Source organism: Morone saxatilis, unplaced genomic scaffold, assembly GCF_004916995.1.
Source record: "Morone saxatilis isolate NCDOM2014 unplaced genomic scaffold, NCSU_SB_2.0 Contig7, whole genome shotgun sequence".
Taxonomy (NCBI): Eukaryota; Metazoa; Chordata; class Actinopteri; family Moronidae; genus Morone; species Morone saxatilis.
The window spans coordinates 19,685,138-19,709,396 of record NW_023340246.1 but is presented as its reverse complement, the minus strand read 5'-3'; the positions used below and the strand labels follow the sequence as shown (position 1 = coordinate 19,709,396).

The 24,259-nt window shown below is 40.3% G+C and overlaps 1 protein-coding gene across 3 annotated transcripts in view; it reads right to left on the bottom strand.

Annotated features, from left to right (window-relative positions):
- Positions 1-382: 382 nt before the first annotated feature.
- Positions 383-24,259, bottom strand: part of si:ch211-243j20.2 (uridine-cytidine kinase-like 1) — a 25,372-nt gene continuing 1,495 nt past the window's right edge. For 2 of the 3 annotated variants that reach the window (XM_035678808.1, XM_035678807.1), the window contains exons 2-15: positions 21,525-21,733; positions 17,992-18,098; positions 16,727-16,897; positions 14,397-14,468; positions 10,292-10,481; positions 10,056-10,117; positions 8,085-8,101; positions 4,365-4,463; positions 4,057-4,150; positions 3,826-3,888; positions 3,014-3,136; positions 2,216-2,323; positions 1,787-1,943; positions 383-573 (exon numbers count right to left, since the gene is read on the bottom strand). In XM_035678808.1, coding sequence (XP_035534701.1) covers positions 497-573; positions 1,787-1,943; positions 2,216-2,323; positions 3,014-3,136; positions 3,826-3,888; positions 4,057-4,150; positions 4,365-4,463; positions 8,085-8,101; positions 10,056-10,117; positions 10,292-10,481; positions 14,397-14,468; positions 16,727-16,897; positions 17,992-18,098; positions 21,525-21,733 — 1,549 coding nt within the window. In that variant the 3' untranslated portion in view covers positions 383-496. Of the gene's footprint in view, positions 574-1,786; positions 1,944-2,215; positions 2,324-3,013; positions 3,137-3,825; positions 3,889-4,056; positions 4,151-4,364; positions 4,464-8,084; positions 8,102-10,055; positions 10,118-10,291; positions 10,482-14,396; positions 14,469-16,726; positions 16,898-17,991; positions 18,099-21,524; positions 21,800-24,259 lie in introns of all 3 variants that reach the window. The other variant, XM_035678806.1, reaches the window with a different exon arrangement.

Sequence of the window (24,259 nt, the reverse complement as noted above, 5' to 3'; positions counted from 1 at the left end):
TTTATGAAGGCAAGAAGAGAAAGGAGACTCTGTGCAAATCCTAAAAACTCAAAATGTTAAAGGCTCTCCAGTAAACCTGACAGTATTTCTCAGCTTTGTAGCTGCAGTTAAAAAACAATCCACTGGCCAACATATTTACATCAATATCAAAGCATTTTCTATCAACAAGTTAGTCTCTAAGCTGGCGCAAAATTCGTAGCACACGCTTTGAATCGCAGTGAAATCAAACATCCCACAATCGGCAGGAAACACTTTGACCCCTTTAAAAACGCTGCTGTGTAAAAGTGGATGGAGACATGGAGCTGAATCTCACTGACTCTCATTAGTTCCACCGCTTCTGAAGTGGTAACAGCATCGTCCCCCTCGGCCTCCGCCCCCCGCCGTCCACAGGAGGATGTCGACGGAGCAGCGAGGGATGACGGAGGCTCTTCTCACCGTCTTCATGGCTCTAAGTGCTTCTGTAACAACCCTCTGCCTCCCTGATTAAGTTCCCTCCTCAGAAATCCATCCCTTCATCGCTCTCACACCAGTCTGACGGAGCGTCGGTGCCAAAGTAACGATCTCCAAAATTACCTTTGGAAACAAAAACAAAACAAAAAGAGAGAGAAGGAAGGAATGAGAAACAGCCGGATGATGCTTTTAGTTTTCTAGTGTCCTTAAATCTAATTCATTAGTAACATTTCAAACCAGATGTGGCTACTTTTCATAACCACCACTGTGCTCAAGGAGCTTTTCCTCCCACCATGTTGGGAGTTTGTGCTGCTGCTGCTGAGTCGTATTACAGTTACTGTTTAAATCCCAGAATGACCATGAATTGACACTTGGACCAGCTTGTTGTGTGTATTTTAGAAGTGGAGCGTTTCGCCTGCCTGACTTTTGTTAAGTTGCTCATGTTTCCTCCATTCAAGTGCTTGTACAGCACATCAATGTACAGACGTCATGACCCAAATGTGACGACGACCTAAACACAGAAACAGACAGGGATGATGGGAATGGAGGAGAGTCACTACGTCTGGACTCAGGAGAGACTCGGTACCGCCCGGCTCCTGCACAGTTGCTTGTTTAGTCAAAGTTTATCGATGCTGAACGCGGTGCATGTCCAAATTGCACTCCCTCCCTCCATCCCTCCCTATTAATTAATTCATTAATGAATTATTTAATGAATTAATTAATATGTAGTCTATTTCTTTTCTTTATCCGGTATATTTCTCAACTACACATAAACCTTGTGCAGCACAATCAGGTCTGGCATGTCAAAGTGTCTTCTATTAAAAACAACCTAGTGTCACTAGATTGAATTATATTGTAAGCCACAGCATCCATGGCTGCATATATTATTGGCAGATGTTGTCCAGAAGTGCAGCACGTTGAACACATTAAACTCCCAGAGAGCCGTGCAGCAGCTGCCCAGTGTGGTTCAGTGTTGATTTACAGTGGAATACATCTACTGATGGATCCATAAATCACAGTCCCATGTCTTCCACTGCCTGCCAATAAAGGTTTGAGATAATTCACAAAGCTTTGCAGTGGCTGCCTCGAAATACATAACTGAGCTGCTGAGCTCTTAAAGCACTGCAAGGTCAGTTAGCTCCTGTTATTGAGGACTTTACTGTTCAGGACACCACACTGTTTCCAGAGACATATCGTTTATTCGTTAGGATTTGATATACTTTATATTAGTGCAGCTTTAGTCTCCCAGACGAAAAAATGACCACAAACTAAACGTGTGTGAAACTGCTTCTTGCAGACTACTAACTCAGGTGAGGGGGAAAAGAAACCTCCTCACCGATGCCGGGTATGATGTGGAACTGGTCGTTGACCTCCTTGTCCACGGCGGTGGTGATGATACGGACTTTGGGGAAGGCATAGGCCACCGAGTGGACACCCATCTCCGCCATTAGCAGGGACAACAGGAAGATCTTATCCTCTGCTACATCGTGGTCCTTCGAGGGAGAAATAAGGAGAGAGAAGAGGAGGAATGCTCATGAAAGACGGGAGAAACCTCATGCACTGGTCTCCATTATGACCGACTGAATACATTCACTATTTATTCACCCAGTTCTTCATTTGAATCCCGTTTACTCAACCTGAAATCTACCTGCTCAATGGCAATATGACGTTTTTTCAGCGTACCACTGATGACGAGCATTTAGGAGCTGACATTCATCAGTCTGTGTTTTATTAAGAGGACAGTTGTAGAGTTGTGTAGACCTACTAGCAGCACTCTGACGGCCATGAGAGCAGCGGCTCCGGTGGACACGGTGCTGTCCATCAGGATGACGTAGTCTTCACTGATGTCTTTGGGCAGACGAAGGTAGTGAAGCTAAAAGGAAACAGACGGTACAGAACCTTAAAAAAAATCCATACCTGTATCAAAGTTAGATAAAATAAGTTAATAAATGCAAGAAAAATCTAAAATTACAATGAGATAAAAAAAAATATTATCAATTCTAAATAGCTACTATGTCATATATGGCATATGTTTATGCTACAAGCAAATGTGTGCAATGTCAGTGTTGAGGGGCAGAATCAACCTCTGAAAGACAGACAAAGATAGACACCAAGCATTTGCATGAAGCTAAAGTTATGGATGATGAAATCAATCAATCAATAAGAAACTTCTTTAGAAGCAAGAGGAGGCGCAGGAAACTCCATCCAGACAGTGAACACGTCAAAGCAGAGACACTAACGAAATACTGGATTCCATTGTGCCGGTTGACCAAATCCTTTCGTGTGGTTGGAAGCTCTGACACTAAACTGAACTTATTACACGCTGCAGAACCACACTTATTGTTTGATAAGGCAATACCACTTCCAGTAATGATATCTAGCTATAGTCTGGTGACACCGGTTACTGAACTTTTAAAGCTATTAACATGCTTATTAAACTTCTGCTGAGAAGTATTCACTTTGTGTGGCAAATACAATACTTACTTAGTTCTTCACACTACATTCGACAGCAGACACAGCAGAAACACATGTTGTAATGATGTAATGTTTGAGATTCACATACCTCTGGTTCACCTGTGTCATGGTTGGTCTGGATGAGGATCTTTCCCAGTCTGATGTCTTTACACACAGCCATCAGAGCCTGCTCCATGGTCTCTCCTGCTCTCAGGATAGAAACACCTGTGATCTGCAAAACACACGAGGAGTTTAATGTTTTGGTCACTTTTTACTGGGAAACGCAGCTTATCTGGATCTCACAAGTGATGATCATTGAAGACACAACATATCTGGATGAAAACATCTGCTGTGAGCACAACAATCTTCAAATATAAAATCCTGCCAAACTAAACTTTTACTGCATCATTTACTATATCCTCATCCTCAGAAATAGATAGATAGATAGATAGAAGATAGAAATATGATAGATAGAATAGATAGTAATAGATATGATAGATAGTAGATAGGATGAATAGATAGATAGGATAGATAAGTAGGAGTAGATAGATAGATTAGATAGATAGATAGATTAGCATAAGAAGAAGATGATAGAAGGTGAATAGTAGATAGATAGATAGAATAGATAGATAAAAAATGAAACTAAATAGTAATATAGTTTAATTTTCTCGCTGTGAGGAAACGTGGGTGTGAGCTTTCCTCTTCACATCTTTTATTTGTATCCACACTTCTAAAAAAAGTAGTTCCTGTTCTCCCTCTGTTCGTCACTGAGATGTACAACAAGTGTGTAACATTTCGGAGGATCTATGCATCATACTGAGCCATTTTTACAGGCGTCACTGTCAATTAAAAGGCAGTAAAAGCCCAAAACTGATATTAAACAAAACAAAAAGCAACCAGGTGAACAGAAGACAGACTTACTCTTTTACCGCTCAGCCTCTTGCCGTCATAGACGCCACCCTGAGGCGTCTCCACAGATACCGGCTGGAGAGGGAGAAGAGGACAAAGAGGAAATGAAAACCCCTGTAATAGCTGCCACTTTAACAATTATACCATTCAACTGGATGTTTAGAGAAGGAGAATATATGATGCATCTGTTTATTCCAACAACATTCAGGTCGGTTAATAATCTTCACGCACAAACAAGCTCACCTTGAGAGGCAGGAAGGAGAGGGCATGTTCTATCAGAAGCCTCATTAATCTCTTGGAGTAGAAGATAAACTCATCTCTGTTAGTCTCCTTGTTCCTACACAAACAGAGGTCAGGAGTAAAGAGGATGAAAAATATTTTGTCTGCTAAGAAAAAGGCAAGAGCTTGACCCACACTAGCGAGCGGTTCAATTCGAAGACTTTCATTCTTTTCGGCACACACAAATAATTTAAGTATGAATTTTCTGTTTGGCAGCAATATTTTCAGATAATAAAGTTTAACTTGCTAAGCTGCCAATGAGATTTGTGTACCTGATGATGGTGTGCATGCCGCGGACCTGCGGGGTGCTCTCCATCACACTGAGGGTTTTGGGTAAAGGCTGCCCCTGGTGAGCCGAGGCCAGAGCCGATCTGTGAACATCAAACATAAGGACACAGACTGAGTGACACACACATTACCATGTAATCAAACAAACACTGATATGTTGATATGAATTATTTGTTCTAAGTCAATACTGACACCTCCTGGATTCAGCAGCTCTGTTCTGATGTGTATTTTTAATTTACAAAGCTTTTAAATACACAAGAGGAGAAAAGACTGCGTGAACTGAATTTGGCGTCCCACTTTTGAGGACCTGCAATGAAAAGCATCAGGTAACTATGACACAGGAAACTGTTTCTACAAGTTTCTAAGATTGCAGATTGAGAGAAACTGTTTTTGAAGAAATCAACTGATTTTCTAACTAGCCACCCGGTAAATTTGTCAAATGAGCTGCAAATGTTTCAAATAATGTTTACTGCATACAGTATGTTGCTTCTGGCTACTTGCTATACAGCGCAGATGTTTAAAAAGATGTTGTTTGACTGTACAGGGGCTGGTTTCACAAAGATAAAAGTCTGTTTGTGCATAGAGCTGTATAGCTCTTTAACATTTTAAGCAGGACTAATCGGACTAATACAGCCTCAGAAAATAGTTTCTCCTTTACATTTCTACAACATTGTAATAAATCTAGGGATGGGAATAGAGAACCAGTTTGAAATTGTCTGATTTCTCCGAATCGTATGCCTCCGAGCTTATCAACTCCTTTTATTGATGCCGGCATATTTTTCTGACAGTTGCGCATTGCGAAGAAACAGTCTAAAGAGTGGTTTTATTTCACGGAAGAAGTGCTGGTTGTAATGTCTTTATTGTCTGAAAAGTGATCATTTCAAAAGGCAAAATACTGAAACATCTTTCTCAACATGGGCTTAAATTCCTTTCTAAGCACGAATGCCACTGCTTCCCAACTGAGTAGCATGTCAGCTACTGAGGGTAAATATCCAGTGTTATAACATTAGTGCATTCAGGCTTAGCAGACTTCCTTCCCCAACACAAAATTTTTTTATCAGGAATGGATAAAGAATCGGACCCATAAGCAGAATCGATAATGGCGTTGGTATCAATAGATTATAAATTCCCATCCCTATATGAAACTACAAACTGAGTCATCGTCAGTGAGACTGACTCCAACATACTGCACAGTATCTTTGTGCAACTGGCCCCAGATTCTAGTGTTATACAAGCTGTAATGAACTAAAAGCAAAATGGATGAAAAAAAATGAATAGTTTCTGTTCAGATGGCTGTAATAAGTTTAGAAAAACAAATCAAGTTAAACTCAAAATGTCCAACACAAGCAACCCAAGGTGTTGGTACTTCACCAGCAAAGGTTTCTCTATTGGATCATTTAATGCAGGTAATGTTTGCTCTGTTAAGTTGTTATGAAACAAACACTACCACAGTGTGTGCCATCACCTTAAGCCAACAAAATGCAAAACAAGGAATTCCGAAAATTGGCGAATACACTTTCAAACACATGCGTACAATGTTAAAGAGCGATGAAACAATTTGTCTGCTGCATGCTCGGTCCCCTAAAGCGAAATAAATCATGCTTCTGCTTCGAACTGTAAATGAGTTTAATGCTTTCCTGCCAGAACAGCTTGTGTGTCATGAAATGTTGGTCATGAAAGGCATCAAAGGAGTGCAAACAAGCATGTTGGCTTTTCTCTTCAGTTAAATATGTACAACCTATTTTAACAGGTTAAAAAAAGGACCAGAGTGCGTCCAAACTACAAAACTGTGCTTTTCAAAACTACGACACTAAAAGAGGATGCACGAGGTGAGCCTCACATATCCCAGCGGAGCTTCCTCTGAAGAAGGTGACAGATATTCATTTGTTGAGATTAAGTGATAAAACGTGGGGTGGAGGGGAGAAAGAGACAGAAAAAAAGAATACAGGAAGAAACGTATACAGAAAAATACACAAAAGGACAAGAGGAGACAAAAATATAAAAGGAGAAGAGAAAGAACAGTATTAGAGCAGTGAAACAGCTCCACTATATCACTGCTGTGCAACACTGAACAAATGCTTTCCGGTTCGGGGCTGAGGAACAGCAAGCTCAGTTCGATTCGTCTCATAAGTGGGTTCATTGTAGGTGACTCAATTCATTCACACCACTTTACAGCGGTCGTCCTTTACTGCCCAGTTAGGCATACAGCGGGAGGCTTACAAACAGCCGGGGGTCCCACACATTTTCATTTCAGAATTCAATACTTTTCCAGACTTCTAGATACATTTTTCAGACCATATCTGGAGTACAAATAGCTAAATGTTAGGTTTATTATAAATAAACTGTTAACGTGTAACCTTCTGACTATGTATGCTATTATGTCAGTTCACAAGTTGGACGACAATCCACTATAAAACAAAGAACAAAAATAAACTAACCAGTACTATTTGTATTATATTATAAAAACTGTGATAACTCACCTATTTGTAGTCTCTTTTATAAATAAGAACCATAAATTAGTTGAAGAAACTTTAATAATAGGATAGTTTTATCTTTATCTTCTCTCTTCTTGACTGTGGAACCTTGTGAGCAAGTTGTGCATACGACTCCTCAAACATCCATCAAATATTTTTCCCATACTGCGCAGGAACCCTGAACAGCTGTCAAAGCACTGAGAGCAGCCTCTATTTCTGCACATTTAACAAACCCAACTCAGTATTGATCTTTTTATGTGAACTGAGGTTCTTTAAAACTGTCCGCTGGGTGTCTTTCAGAGCATCAGCTGGTCCCACATCCCACACTTCACCTGTGAGCGTTAAACTCAGGTGCTTGTTCCCAGTTCCACTGATGCTTTATTGCCCAGTAGGAGTGTTGAATGATGCGCTGCCTCAATAGTTAACCAAAATACATAAAATATCTCTCCTTAAGGATAAAGCAGGAGTGAATTAGCATTCCTGTAGGTTGGTTTGTGTTGAAGACATAGATTCATCCAATGTTAAATCAATATTAACTGATTCATTTTGACACTTTAATGGCAGCAGAACAAGCTGTGAACACAGTGACATACTGTAAAGTGGATTTGGTGAAAGTGTGAGCAAACAGCTGCATGTAAGCTCTTTTTGTCTCCAACAACTCTGGAAGGAAATATCCGACTATCATTCTGCTAAATGCATTCACCAGCTAGTCGCTAACTCTGTCTGCAGTTTGGTGTTCAGTGGTTTATCAGAAAACATCTGTATGCTGCTGCTGGAAATAAAGTTGATGAGAGCAGTGGAAGTGACTCAAAACAAGTTACGGTGCTGACAATGATGCTGAGCAGTGTTTTCCTGATGTACATTACATTTCTTTGTTGACTGATGATATATTTTACCCATGAGTAAATTGTTTTCACAGTTAGATTGAGTATTTTCATTGTGATTCACCAATCATAGAGGGAGGTATCCACTGTGGAAGAGACAGAGATGATCAATGTCTGAACTGACAAGTCATTCAGATCAGAATAAAAGGCATTCTGAGCAAAAAAGCTAAGTATTTGCAGAGATTAACCAGAGTGATTGACTGTTAATCAGTAAAACAAATCAAAAACAAAACAAACATTTATTTTGTCTTTGTTTTCAGATGAATTATGGTTGAAAATAGAGTCAAAGCAAGAAGAGAAAGCAATAGGAAGAAGGAGATGTAATAAAAAAAAGCAACAGTCATACCTCACAGTGATCTCACGCTGGAATGGTTACACAGCCAGGCAAGGGGAGTCGTGCACACACAAGGAGACACACACAAGTGTGTGTTTGTGTGTGCAAACAGTGAGACACAAGGAAAAAAAACAAGAACATAAGATAAACCAATCTGCAACATAAACCCTGAAACCAGAGCCAAACATTTAAAGCAAAGTAAATGTTTGTTTGATAAAATGCAGCATTAATGACATCCCACCATAATATGAATGTAGGGCAAAAGTAACATCTTCATCTTCAGTAGATTTACATAAAATAACCACATCTTGTTAACCAATGTATTCTTTGTTAAACGTAATTAATGGTTTGAAGCAAACTGTAATCAAACAAGACATGAAGAGAAGCCATGCTAGCAGCTGTGAGACTCAGGCACAGCAGGTTTACCATCTCAGTTTACTGTGTTAACATGCTAGCATTTACTAAACAGAACTAAAAGCTGTTGGGAATGTCATTAGTTTTGCAGGAATTATGAAGTTAAAGGATCATGAGGAGAACATTAATGTCTGTACACACGTTTGTGCTTTTTCCTCTCTTCTTTTTTAATTTTGCATATTTATTTTGTACATACTGCCTCCCCTTTATTCCTGCTGTGCTATGTGCCATTGCAACAAATAAAGTCTGTCTAAGTCTAGATGTTGAGATATCTCACTGGATTGTGGAAACTCAGTCATCACTTTGTGGATAGCAATATAGCAAAAACAGGAGAGTATCACGCTAACCTGTGTGTGCCTCCACTTATCCATATTGTAGATGCTGTGAGTGTGAAAGATGTTCTATGTATTCTACAAGTGACCATGAATGAATATGTTGAAGGTGGAACCGATCATGGTTTAGTACAGGTCATTAAGTGGCTGACAGTACAGTGACGGGAGGACATCTCTCCTGACGTTATGTGGTCATTAATCTCAGGTACCTAGACCTCCGTCTCACCAGGTTCGCGGGGCTCCAGAGGGGGAAACGGGGATAACAAGACCAAGAGATTTTTGATTGACTGAGAAGTTAAATCTTTAGTTTGTTTTTAAGTGTCATTTTATCATTTTGAAGGATAGCTATAGCTCACAGTGATTGATTCCCTCCCGAATTGTCAACCTAATAAGACGGGAAGTTAGGCAGAAGGTGAAAACTGTTGAATCCAGTTTTTCACTTGCATAAAACAGCAGGGAAAAAGCCTGACCACCACTGAGCTTGTTCAACCAGCAGGGGGAGGTATGTGGTCGGAGACGACATGAGGGTTAATGAAGTGTACCGACTACTGAGCCCTGACCTGAGGCTGCATTCAGCTCATGTGGTCTAAGCCTAAAAACCCTGGTTAATGTAATTACTTTGCAGTGGTGGAATAAGTCATTTGTTGCTTTAATCTTGGACCCTGATCCTTTAACGGTCGGATCCTTTGACCGGCTCCCTCCACCAGCTCTATAGTGACTGGTAGCAGTGATATAATGTAGTATTTAATGTATTTGCCCTCATAAAGGTTGAACGTTAGAGCTCAGTCTTGTGTGCTAATATTACATATTCCTACGTGCATGTACAGGCAACACATGCAAAGCACCACACTGTCTCACACCTCCATGCAGCTAGTGCCATTTCTTAATGTGAATTAATAGCTGCACAGCAGGCTTTCTTAACTTTAGGAGGAGCACGTTAAAAAGCATGGACAGCTGAACAATGAAAGCTAACATAGCCACTACTATGTTAGGGACGTTATGCAGTCTAAAATACTCTTCCAGCAGCAGCAGCTGTAGCTGCAGAAAATAAAGTGATACTCTTATCAGTACAACATGCAGTTGAGGCAGCACTTTTTCTACAAAGACTAAACAAAGATTTACTATCTATAAAACGGTGGAAATAACTAAGATAAACCAAACGTTTAGCTGAATCAGTAAAATCCTGTTCATGGCCCAACTCCCGCACTGAAACAGAAACAGGTTGAGGAACCCTTACCTTCTCCAGCTGACTGTGAACGTGCTGAACAATCAAATCCAGCGCTACAAAGTTTTCTCCACCTGCAAAATAAGACGAATTTAAAGTCACAAAGGACAACAATTAACTGATATTTCTTTAACTTTTATAGTTTGTGCCAGTAGAAGGCCAGTAGCACCAGAAACAAGCAGCATGTAAAGCAAAGAAGCATTGAAAAGGTTGTACTGGTATATTTCTATTCAGTAAACCACACTGACCTCTGGGCACCACGATGTCAGCTGACTGCACCGTGGGCTCGATGTACTGCTCGAAAGCGGGCTTCACAAACTTATTATATTGTTTGATAATGCCACTGATGTCCCGTCCGCGCTGTGAAATGTCCCTCTTCAGCCTCCGTATCAGGCGGATGTCAGAATCTGTGTCCACAAACACCTTCATGTCCAGCAGCTGGCAGACGGGAAAGAAAAGGAGAGAAATCAGTCCAATTAAAGTCGAATGCTAAATATGTAAATGTAATCATACAAAATGTAGATGTTTTCAATCCAGTATCTTAGACTGCAATCCAAAACCACCACGAAGAAGGAAAATTAAATATTTGACATATCAAGGTACACTTTCTTGCAAAAACCATATTTTTAATCCAATATTGCCATAAAGCAGCTGTGCTAATGTACAATGGCCTCATCCACCCAGAGATATTAAAGGAAGAGCTATCAGGGTATATCAGAATCACTGAAGGTTGACAAATGTATATTGTTGCACGGTATATATCGTTACATTTCCCACCCCTATGATACATCATACTGTGCAGGTGTTGCTTTTATTGTGTCCACCACGTGTAAACAATGCTAGCTAGTCATTCAGTAAGTAAACAGTAAGTAAAAGTAAAGTGTCTCATTACTTAAACCACAACCTGTCTCATGGGTGCAGTGCCATACAGTGCAGTCATTTATATATGCAACAGCAATAAAAACATGGTAACGTGTTTTAATGCTGAATAATCAAGTAAAAAAACTACAGAATAATGAGATCCAGATATTTTATTATTGGAATATTTTTAATTCTAATAAGGCTGCAAGGTTATTTAATTTGATCAATTAAGCATTCATTTGTTGATTAACAGTTGTTGATCCAATAAAATAACCACATTTACAAATATTTAATGTATTGATGACTATTACAATGCCAGATGACATTTTGCAATTGCCCATTTTTACTAGATATTAAGTTTACAAACAATAATAAGACCTGAGAAACGGACATTATCTTTTCTTTTAGCAATTATCAAAACTGTTAATTTTCTGCTGATTAACTGACTGTTTCCGCTCTAAACCCTGTATAGTATTAAGTATGGGGTATGTGTAAAACAGTGTAAGTGTATTAAAGGAGGGAGGAACAAAGAAAACCTGCATGCTTTGTCTCTTAGTATTGTCAAAAGAGCCAAAGCGTATGTTGCTTTGCGGCAGGCTGAAAGTCAGTGAAAAAAGCTCTTTGCCGCCTCCATGAGCTGACATTTTTACAGCTGAAATGTGACGTTGGGGTCAGGACATGTTGAAGAAAGTGTAAACCGAGGAGACATCCGTTATCACTGTCAATTTAAAGAGTGAGTCAGCCGATGTACCGTACGGTAAGCTCCATTAAACCGAACCTCAACTCAGCAAAACCAGGAAGAATCAATGAGCCGGCATCACAACAGAGGTGGGACAACACAGAGGCAACAAGCTTACTCACACAAAGAACTATTGATGACGACCGAAAAGAAGTGTGTGAGTGATTTAGATGAGGGTGACGGTGTCGGTTATGTATAACTCAGCTGCACAACAAGCCTGTGGGTTTTGTCTGCTGTAAATCTGACAAACTGACCAACCAAAAGACAGCGTGTTGCTGGATAAGCACGACTGTCAGCCCATAGGAGGAGGTGAATGAGGAGTGGATTGTTCCCAAAGGTTAGAGAGCAAGGCTGCGGCTGTAGATCATTTTATAACCTGCTGCAACAGGGAAGCACTCAAGTTTCTGTTTGCCACAACAGTGAAACAGGAATAAACTGCGAGGTAATCTCAATTTGGGTTAAGATTAACTGATCTTTTCTTTTAACAGAGTTCATATTTACCTTAAAAATCTAATTATAAAGTTCTTTCCAGGAAACTAGACCATATTAGGAAATTACAGACGTGTAAAATAGAGTAGTTGCAGTGTTATTTCCAGTACAAGTTATATATTTACTATAGACTGATGCACCTGCACACAAACACAGGCTAAAAATACTGTGGTCACATGATATTCCCCCAACTGTGTGAATTAATCAGGATCACCTGAACGCACCAGTAATCAATTGTGCACTGGATTGTGGGACAATAAGCACTGAAGTTGTATCATTAAAAATTCAGTTAGAGACGTCGGCAGTTGAGCTGCATTTTCTGAATAAATGAGAGGATTTGTTGTTGTCTGTCACTGAAGGATGGGAAGGATTGTGTGTATGAATAGTTATTTAAATGGGTTTTTACACAGATTTAGTAACGTAAACACATTTGTATGTCTGTTTATTTGTATGTCCATTAACCCAAACAAGTACGTTACAAACCATATTCATTATTTATGTATGTGGTATGCTGGAGTAGGTGATATAATATCTCACCTCCGATGAGCTAAAGGAGAACTAAACTGAGCTTTGTTTAAACTAGTCACGGGGAGTCCCATTGAGCCTGTGGAAACATTTACAGAATGTCTGCTGTGGCTCTGGAGTCCTACAGTTTGAGAAAATAAGCCTGAGGGTTGTCACGGTTTATGTTAGCTTGAGCTTGGAGAATACAAATTTAGAAACAGACACTGCGTTACAACCTGAGGATGTGAAAGAGAAGAGTCTGAATGATATGGGTGTTTCATTGTGGGTAATGTATGATCAAATGCTTTTGGAGCTTGACCAATACGAGGGTCTAGAAGTCAGGATATCCTGGCCTCTGCTGATTTGATTTGACCATTTAAAACAAAACAAAACAAAAAAAAAGCAAGAGAACACATTTAAATGCCCCAAAAATATTCAGCTACTTCATCACACTGATGCTGAAATGCCTGTAAATACAATTTTGCCTTGAAGCAGTGCTGCTTATATGCAAGACTGCCCGCAACGGTCTGATACCACAGAAGATATTTTAAAGGGAGAAGCCACTTTGGTACAAACAACGTTATAAAAATCTGCAACGGATTTCTAATCTTCCATTGTCTCTTCACAGTATATCCTAGCATCATGTATGTCCGTGTGCAGCATCTCCGTTTTCTTGAAGCAGACCTCTCCATTAGCATATCAGATTTGCAGCTATAATGGACTTCAATTACAAGAGTGGACACATAACACAATTAATCACTGTGGACAATGGCTGTTATTAACTGAATCAGAGGGTAATCAACTACACAGCTGGGTCTCAGGGGAGACTGCGTACCTTATCACCCCGGTCCAGCTTCCTCTCCCCCTCTCTCTCCCCCCCCCTCTCCCACACGTTATAAAAGGTTGAAGACAGCGATGCGTAGCAGCAGTAAGACCACATCTGCTATAAAGAACACTCCCCTTTAATTCATATGGATTTCCTTCCTGGCTCCTCAACAGCATCATTGTAAAAGACTGTAGAATTTATTTTCTCCTCTTCACACTGACACAAACATGGGTGTAAATACCAGCTTAAAATCTTATGCTTTCTACATTCTTTGGTACAAAACATAATAAATAAAGTTATTTTGTGGTGGTACAGAAATGTAATTACCCATAAACCTATAACATGTAATTACCTATTCCATACTGAGGGGAACTCCAGACAATAAATGTGAATATTGTTTTATAATAACATTACAGTAATTATTAAATTAAAAACTATACAGATAAAGATAATCAAATACAATGTCAGTTACTTTATGTTTCCATAGTTATGGTCAGAGAGCAAAACTGACTGAAAAAACTGTCCCAATCTAATCCGTCCCCCATATGCAATATTTCATCACGCAGATAAATGAGCAGTTAGCCGTTTTAACGTCCGCGCTCAGAATCAGGAGATTTAGTTCACTATTAATCAGTCTGTTTGTCTCTGAGCTGACAGAGCCATTAATCAGGTCTGACAATGAGAAAGAAAACTTGGCCCGACTGAAATGAACGTGAACTAGTTAGTCAGAACTGTGTGCAGGTATTTAAGAAATCTCAGACTTCAGGGTCGGCCGGCAGCAAGTCAGCGACGCATTCACTGTCCTGTCTCCTGTATGTTGTTTTTAAATGGGGGACTTGATGTGTGAAACAGTTCAGGTGTGTATGAGTTAAAAACAGAATGACAGGACAAACAAAGAGTGAAGACTCAGTAGAGTAGAATAGATTATTCTTACCTTCAGCAGCTCCTTGTTGGCAAAGGCCAGGATGCCCTCAAAGATGACCACATTGGCTCCGTACACCGTTTTCTGTTAAGAGGAACAAATTAAAGGATAGCTTCGTATATCATATTTGAAGTCTAGCTTACACTGCCCTATATGTAGTGGAAGGTGTTAATGGTCGCTGCAATCATTCTTCCCGCTCATACTGGCTGTGAAGAGGTTGCTTCCTAACGCACTTCCAATAAAAGATGGGGGTCAACATGCATCCATAGTGAAGTTAAACCAAAGCTAATACAAGACTTCTGCAGCCTGAAGTGCAGCTATCAAATGTGTGTGAAATAAAATCTGTAATGATAAAACTTCTAAAATCTTGGCTAAATCACCTTGATAGTTTTTATCTTGTTCCTTAAATCAGATTTTCTAACAATAAAAAACAACATTAGAGGTGGGAAACAAAGACCCCCATTTAATTTATTTGCTAAATAAGGCTTAAGTCTAGCTTTTATAAACCAGCAAAAACAGATTTATCAGTTGCATGAAATCCTGCAGCCATGTAGACACAAAAACACAACCTAACAAAACACTCTTCACGGTTATCTGATCTCATCGTGAACCGGCTTTACTGCCAAGGAGAGCGAGTGTGTGCGTGTCGCTGTCTGTCTGAGAGATTAATCACAGTCTCAATCAAAGACAAAATGGTGCCGAGTACGTCACAATCCTATTACCTTCCTCTGACCAGCTTCATGCTAAAGTCAATGGACTGGACACTTTGATATTGATTTGGAGAAACAAAGCGAGAGAGACAGAGCGCGTCCGTGCGAGGTTGTGTGTGAAAAGCAGAACGCAAATTCTAAAGAAACAGATGAGTGTTTATCGATTTGTTCATTTCCCTGTTCTTTGCCAAGAGATGATTTAGTGGGTCTTTAACATGTTTAAGACTGGGAGCCTGAACGAGAAAGAAGGTGACCTCCTGAAGAAGAAACAGCAAGTAAACTCAACGGTGCCCTTTCCTTCATCCATATAATTGATAAGAGAAACACACACAAACACACACAGCATGCAGCCTGGAGCAAGCTGGCCCCTGCACTCCTCAGGGTCTGGGGGCTTAATTACATTCACCCCAACACAAAAGGCCCATAAAATGATTTCAGAGTCACAAGTCGTGATAGGCGATTTCCCGTGTGGTGTTGTGCCTTTCAGCCATGAAATTACATTGCATAGAAATAGAGAGGAGTTGTCAGAGTGCTACACAGCCAGATTGATTCTTCACAATGCTTCTGGGAGGGGATCTGTGCTCTTTGCTTGGGTTAATGTGCTGTACACTAAATCCTTAATAATTAGTAAATTAGCAGGCATCCCAGTTGGCATCAGCTCAAACGACTAATTGTCCCCGGAGAGCGTTCAGTGCTTAAGTAATTTCATCCTGTGAATTACAAAAAAAAAAAAAAAATACAGATTACCGCTTTTATTTTGGTGAATACAGATTATCCTCTATATACTGGTGTGAAGTCCTGGTCCCGATAAAGGTTAGGTTCCCACTTCTTTAACTACGATTGGATATATTTCAGCATTGATTATCAATTCTGCTCCAATTGATCAGGAATCTGCAACAATGTTATATTTTATAAAAGATTAAAGATCCCCTCCAGACGTATAACAGAACACTGCTTTGAATGTTTGTCTTCAATTTCCTAGTTTAAAATTCGTAAAATTACATCTACTCCTCCTCTCTCGTTTCAAAATCTTCAGTGAAGTAGGAGACATTTGGTGTCCAACAGTTTAAACTTCAGTGGATGTGCACTGGAGGATTCAAGTACAGATTGGACTGACTGCAGTCACAAAATCCTGCCTGTACATGTTTTAAACTGAGAGTTTCCCAGTTCAGCAGATAAATGTGACATGCAACTACAGTGAACGTTTAATATCCAAGTGGAGGGAGAGATTTTTAGTATTTAAAGTTAGAAAGGTGAAGGTCATTTTTTGACCACAATTAGAGTTATCAGAGTTTTCAAATCAATCCTCTACAGATAAATGTGACCAAATCAGAAAATCAAATCCACCAATAAAGACTATTGTATACTTTAATAAACACTTTGCACTATATCTCCATTTGGCAGCCAATGTTAAACTTTTTTTATTATTAGTATTTCACAGTTCAGTCAAATCAACATGTTTACAATCGTCTGGCAGCGACTGTTATCAGGATGCAAACAGCACGCTGAGGAATATTTAATATGTCCAGTTGTGTCCACAGTTCTAACAGTATAGATTAATACGACTGAGGAGAGACATGTCTAAAATGTAGTATACAGTAAGTGAAGCCAGAGTTAGCGAGAAGGTCTTACCCATTCTTTGCGTCTGCAGTGCGATGTGAAGTCGTAAACCGGGACTTTGATGCTTTTTCCTTTCTTCAGCTTTCTGAGGACGGTGACCAGCAGCTCGAAGTCGAAGGCATCGGGGTGGTCGAAGTTATACTCGTTCTTAGCAGCGAGCTCCTGCTCTTCTTTATTCAACACCTAACGCACCAACAAGTTCTTTTTAGTTACATATTAGTTTTAAGTAATATACGGTTGCTGTTCACTGGGCTACAATTTATACTTTATATGATTCAGACACTTGCTCTTTGAGATCATATAACTACAGGTTCCAATGGAGGATCAATGATCAATCACCAGGGCAGATTTGGAAAGACGATGCTGATGCTTACACACTGAAAAATGAGTGCGTAACCATTAGAAAACTCTGCTTGATGTCTCGAGCACATTTCATACAACAGATGACAAATTTGAAAAGTTAATTTAAGTACAAACACAAAGTTTATATCTCTAATACTTTAAATCCAGCCACAGACCTTTTGTTTCCCATTCATCCATTTTCTCTCTCCCATCTATTGTCCTATTGTCTCTCACTGTCACAGATTCAATAAAAGTATCTTCAATCTTTAAAAAGGAACAAATTGTATCTCCTCATCTATTAAATTGAATTCAAAGGAGGCTCAACAGACCAGAATGCAAGGTACTGCATTGTGAATGAATGCCCCGGCACCAAAAACAGGCTCTTCCAATCACCTTTATTACACCACCAGATATCTACACATTACTGTACGTGTACATATACAAACAATCCATACATCGTCTTTCAGGTGAAAACTGGCCATTTTAAAAGTACACAACATCAGAAATGAACATAATCCAACACTGTAAAGAAGAGATTTCTTTTAAGAAAGAATCCTCTCCACTTATTTTACTCATTAGGAATTAATTGACGACAACAACTCGGTCCGATCCACAGAGACGCGCACACATAACGGGCTCTGTGAGTAGAGCAGAGTGAAAACACAATCAACCTCTGACAGGCTGCTGACAGGAGCTTGTACTTACTGTGCTGGGATCAGCACTACTGACCTTCAAGGGTGTTTGATCAGTTTCATATTTAGTTTACAGTGACAGGATATTGTTTTTAAATCCAAAGCTGATTAATTATTATGAAACACTGAGTTTAAGATTATGACTGAACTGATTTAATAAACAAAAGACTGTTTGCAACTATGCACTGTGGAAATATTATTAACCAAAGCTCGTATTTACATTTAAATGACAGTTAACTGTACCTTGTAGAAAGAGTCCATGGAGAGCAGAACCACCCAGGGAACGTCAAGTGCTTCAATGATCTTATTGGCGACTGTGGTTTTACCAGAAGCACTTCCTCCACACAGACCTTCAGGAGGAGAACAGAAAGAACCACAACACTGTTAACGACAAAGACAAATCTGCAGGTTCAGGTTTAATAAATCAAACCAACCAAGTTCGGTTCCAGCTTTGTGAGGATTAGCTGCTTTTCTCTGGGACAGTAAACTGAATATATTTGGCTTTTGCACTGTTTTCTCTGACATTTGTTATCTGAAAACATCCCCTTGAGCTTTAGGAAACAGTGATGGACGTCGGTTTTTAGACCAAAGGGTTAACTGATTGAGAACATAACAGCTTTTATTACATGTATCCCAATGCATCGGTCCAACCCTATTAGGTATGCTCATGTTGTCAAGTGTTATCCTATTTCCCTTTGTTTGTGAGTTTTCCAGAATTCACACAAACACGGTTAGACAGATGTCGAGCTGCAGGCTGGTAGTCACATACAGACCCAGTGTGGTGCTCAGGTACCTGACTGATGCTCCTATAGAAAGAAAGTGCTTCCACATACATATATAGCGCCATATACCTGCAGCTGTCAGTCTCGTCCTTTCTGCTGCAGTCAGTCGAGAAGCGGAGTCACCTCGGTTCTGCCACCTTAATGAATTCCAATGCACATACAGAGCAGCTGTGGACGGGCTGAATGACTTCCCAACTTTCTCCTTAAATGTCCTCTACAAAATGAACGATGTACGGAATTATTTTAAGCTCAAATTGACACAGCTTCTAAAGAGGGATCAGTCAAGTAGTCAGGAATAATCTGGTGCTTGTCATTGAGTTATATTGTATTGTATCGTTGTGTTTTGTACATGTTGAATGAGCATTATGTGCAGACTATAACTGCTGTGGTATGTAGCATTGGTTCATGCTATCTACAGTGACTGAATGATGGACTTGATAACGTGTGTGTCTCTGGCCACAGTGTGGTTTATATGCTAGAAGGTGAAATAACGAAATAAACCAGATCGAGTTCGATGTGAAGAAATAAATCTGACTCCAAATAATGATCATTTCCCTTAGCTGATAATCTGTTGATTATGTTTTTAATTGATTGATTCATTGTTTCGTCTATATGATGTCAAAAATAGTAACAACTTAAAAAAACAAAACGATGTCTTCAACGGTCCGTCAAAAGTCCAAAACCCAAATATATTCATAAAGCAGCAAATCCTCAAATTGGAGAGGTGTTTGATTATCAAAACAACAAGTTGATACATTTTCGGTTCATCTACTACAAACAAATCCTTTTAGCATTGTGCTAGGCAAGGCAACGCCATTCAGCCCCTTTCAACAACACGGCTAATGAAGGTGCTTTACATGAGACTGAAACAGAAAAAGTATAAAAAGACACATAATTTAAAAAAGAAAATATTTTAAAAAGAGTAAAAAAAAAAAAAAAGATAAAAAAATAAGCTAAAACACAAAAAACAGCACAAACTGTATATAAGAGTAATGCATTTTATTCCATATGTGCTGTAACTAAACAGCAAGTAGATCATAAAACGTAAAACTCTTTCTGCTCGGCACTGCAGGAAATCAGTGGGTGCAACCGTATGTTGTGCTGGTGTCAATACCTTGAAAAAAATAAAAATACGGGCATCAGTACCGCTGATCCGACTTTACCTCAGTCGACCTCGTGGGTTAAAGACCAACACAGTAATCCTTCAGGACAACAATCCTGGGAACTGGGCCAGAACTACGAGCTGGACGGTGAAAAACGGGATGCATTCGAGCGGTTGTGTGCTGTCGTGGTGTGGTAGGGAACGAGAAATAGCCTACGGAGCTACTTCTGAGGTATATAAACAACTGGTGGTGAAGTGTTGGAATGGGTTTTTCTTTTCTTTTTTTGCTCAGATAAGAGCCATCAAGGTCAGAAGTGCTGACTGGGAGAAGGAGGAAGAGCACACCGCACTGCTACTCATTTCTACGTATGATTTACAGCTGGTCATACAGAGCTTCTAGAAATACTGCTCTGACTTGAAATGAGTGGTATTAAAAAGAATCAAACCCCTCTTGATATGAAGGTGGTTCCTGTGTAATGTCAGCATTGGATGACGGACCTGCAGTGAAACACTGGGAGACGGCTTGTTACGAGCGGGATGAAAAGGGCTTTTTCTATTAGCAATAAAACCAGACTGGAAGAGATCAGAAAACAACCTTCGCTGGTATCCATGACGCCTCACAATGGTCCCCCTCTGTCCTTCACCTTCCCCTCTGCGTCCCTCCGCTTCTGATTTCATCCATCACTTCTTGGCTACCCCTGCAATTTTATTATCCACCCTCAGCTGGTCGTCCTTTAGAAAGGAAACCTCACATTTTCACCTAATCGTTTCCTTTCTCCTTCTCCTCTCTCCATCTTCATTGACCTTTAAGTGTGGGCTGGTTTGTTTCTTCTCAGGCTCCGCTCTGTCCCAGTTCCCTGCAGGTACACAGTCTGCTCCTTTTAGGGGGGGGGGGGGGGGGGCACATGGACTACAGTTACAGGCCGAGTGTGAAATTGTAACCAGTCACTGCGGGCCCATTGATCAAAATAACAGATGTGCCTACTAAAGGATAATGTCCGCCGTTCTCACTGCACGCTTTCCCACTCACGCCAATCTGATGTGTTTAACCACAGGAACATTGGCCTCGAGGCGAATGTCACACACACACACACACACACAACACACACACACACACAACACACACACACACACACACACAGCGACACAGAACACACACGGTTCACTGTACTGCTGCTGGGACTCGTCCTGGAGGCTGATATTTTACGGTGTATGATCAGAGCGGAGGGCTGCTGGAGCTTTGATGAACATTAAAACTGCTGACTACACACACACACACACACACACACAGACACACACAGACACACAGGTGACATAAGTTTTAGCCCAAAACGTTCAGTGTCACGCCGATAGGATTAGTTTATTAGTGAAAGTGTTCATTACACAGCTGAGAAAATGAATCAGTTCATTTATTAAGGAGAATGTGAGACGTTCACTGACTGAAGCTTCTCGTAGGTTAAACTCTTCTTTCTTTATTTAGTTTGTGTCGTTGTAAAATCAATGTTTTGGGGTTTTGGGCTGCAACTTCAAGACATTTCAATGGATGTGTTTTAGACTTTCTTAGGCTTAAACATTATCAATATATCAATTATAGGAGTGTAAAGATATAACGCAAAATCGCCATACAATGTGAAGATTCAAATTGGTGAGATGAAAAATGAATCAAGGTGTCAAAGACCAAAGATCAGCTTCACTTCACAAAAGGAAATATGAAATGTTTTGGAGTTTATATCCTACTTGAGGAAAACTAAATGATTCTATCATTTAAAAGAAGAATTGTAATATAATATAATATATAAAGTAAAATATATGATATAAAGTAAAATATATGATATAAAGTAAAATATATGATATAGTGTATAATATATACATAGAAGAGAAATCTCTCTCACCAATAACAAAGGCCTCTTTGAAGGTGGTCCCGGTGACGTTGTACCAAGGCGGTCTGCCGGCGGTGTAGATGGTCCGTTTGTCCGTCCTCAGCAGCGGAGGCTCGGTCTTGGACTGGCTCGTGGTCCGTTTTTGTGGCGATAAAGACGGGGTCAGAGGGCAGCGGGGGACGCGGTTGGAAAGGCCATCCAGGGAATCGTCTCCACTCTCACTGGAGTTAAAGACGGGAAGACAACAGAGGCCAAGATCAGAGAGCAGTGGACTCCTCTCTTCAGGCCTTTCAGGATGAACCAGTGAGTAACAGACAGAGAACTTAAAGAGTGAACATCATTGTTACTGAATAAGTTTATTATTATATACTTCATTATTTAAGCTGATGTTTAGAGACTTCACTGCAGAATAGGGGTCACCATTCTCCAAATCCTCGATTCGATTCAATTTTCAATCTACTATTAATGCATTCCTTATATGTTGTTTACTGCTTTTTTGGCCTTTTCCTGTTCTGTTCTCTCGGGAGGGGCTTTTATTTTGAAACCGAGAGGTTGTAAACAGAACATTAAACAGAGACGTGATCTAGTGAAATATGATGATTTGATTGTTTCAGCACGAGGAGACTCGAGGTTAGTGTTCACCGAATATGTTCTTATCAGTGTGATTTCAGAGCAGAGAGGGGCTGAGTGTTGACGCCGCAGTTCAGCATGTGTGTGTGTGTGTTTTGGCGTCTTGGCTGCGTCGTCGACTCTACCTTCGAGTTCGGAGTTCGAGATTGAGGCGTAATTTGGATGGATTTGGATTTTAACCGCCCAGAACTACACGAACAGTTGCAGAAAGCAAACGTTAGGGGTGTTTGGATATTCTGATTTAGCCTTTTTTTTCACAGATGTGAGTTTAGTTGGAGTGCACAGAGCTGAAAACATGTTTGATGAGTCACTTATTTATTGGTAGTCCTGCTGTAACCTTGTTATTTGGAAGTAAAATACGTTCTGAAAATAAAGGAAGACATTCAAATCTTATTATTACTATTTAATCTTACCGCTGCTGCCACACACTGCTCGTCTATTACACAGACTACAGTTTTACTCATCTGTTTTTGTTTTTTTAATCTATTTAAGTGTTTATAATGTCAGAAAATCCTCCAGTCCAACGCGGTGTCTTCTAAATATCCTCACATTTGAGAAGCTGTGAGTTTTTTTTACGAGACTTGTACAATCCAGCAGCTCGTTTCTTCTTCTCTGTGTGTAATTGTAGATATTGTTCATTATTTCCCCGCAGATTCTTACCACAGTGACTTCAGTGAGCTGTGCTGGTGTGAGTGTCTCTGCTGTGTGACCCCTGAAAACCTAAAATTACCCCCCAGCTGGGATTCCTCCTTCGGCTCCCTGGCGTTTGGTACAGGGTTCGTGTTCGGTGCAGACGACTGCAGGAGCTGAGCTTTGTCTGAGTGTTTTTATACGGTTTTATCTTTCACTTCTTGTGGGTTTAAATTAGAAATTAGATTTTGGAAAGTGTCCTGAGATGACTTCTCCTACGCGAACATTTAGCGCACAGTGCAGTTCGAACGTAAAATGCTTTTAAATGAGATTAATTACTGACGTGTGGCGAGAAATGCGACGTTAGTTAAAGTTTGAATCCACGGAGAGCAGCACAGTCGCTCTTTTCCCGCCACTTGTGTGAATGAAGGTGTGTTTTTATAGGAGACTCAAGAAATCACAAACTTGTAACCACGTAAGGAAACTAGAGCCGAATAATGTTGTTTCATATCGAGGAAAAATGCAAAAGGTTCTTGTTCTGGTTTCTCAAATTTGAGGATTGTCTGCTTTTCTCTAATTTAAATCTTTATAAGTGACGTGTTTGTTTTGTTTTGTGCTCGATGTTTCTCGTCAGTGTGAAATACTTTCCTTTATTCTGGTGTTTGGGGAGAAGTATACTGTTAGAAACACGGTACGACTTTCTTAAAACGGAAAGATCGAACACAAATGGCTGTGTGACTGAAAAAGATTCCTTTCCGTATGTCTTTTCTCTCCCTAAAGAAAAGCTTTCGTTGGTTTCTCTCGCTCCAGTAGGTGTGTGTATCTTTGGAAACCACAGATCGCCTGAAGGAAAACCAGTTCCCCTTCGACCCGGAGAGCGGCCGCTGCTCGCCTCGGCTCACGAGTCTCTGTGATCGGAGGTCACATGAGGCTGTCAAACATTCACTTTCCCTCCTCCTGTGACTTTGCACTTTTCTGTCTGCTTCTCTTTCTCTTCGCCCTGAACCAATCCCTCGTAACGAACGGCGTGATGCGAGGCGCCGCGGTGCCGTTGGGTCTCACGGCAGACGTGTTGATGAAGACACAGTTTGTTTTTAATGAAGAGCAGAAGAGAAAACTATTTTTAGCAGCGCTGGTTTTCACGGTTACACCTGAGCTGACGCGTTCAGACACATTCATCTTCTGCACGGAGCCGCTCTGCCGCTCGTAGAGCCTCGCCCGAGGGTCTGTCAGTTGTTGCCGTGGAGACGGGGGATGATGTTTAAATGACTTCTTCAACAGAAATGCAAGAACAAACCAGCTGAGCACACACACAGTAACACACACACAACACAACACAACACAAGACACAACACAGTAACACACACACAGACACCACACCACACACACCAACACACACAGACACACACACAGTAAACCGAAACACACGACAGCACACACACACAGACACACGTTACTTATATCTACATGACAACAATCGAGTTGCA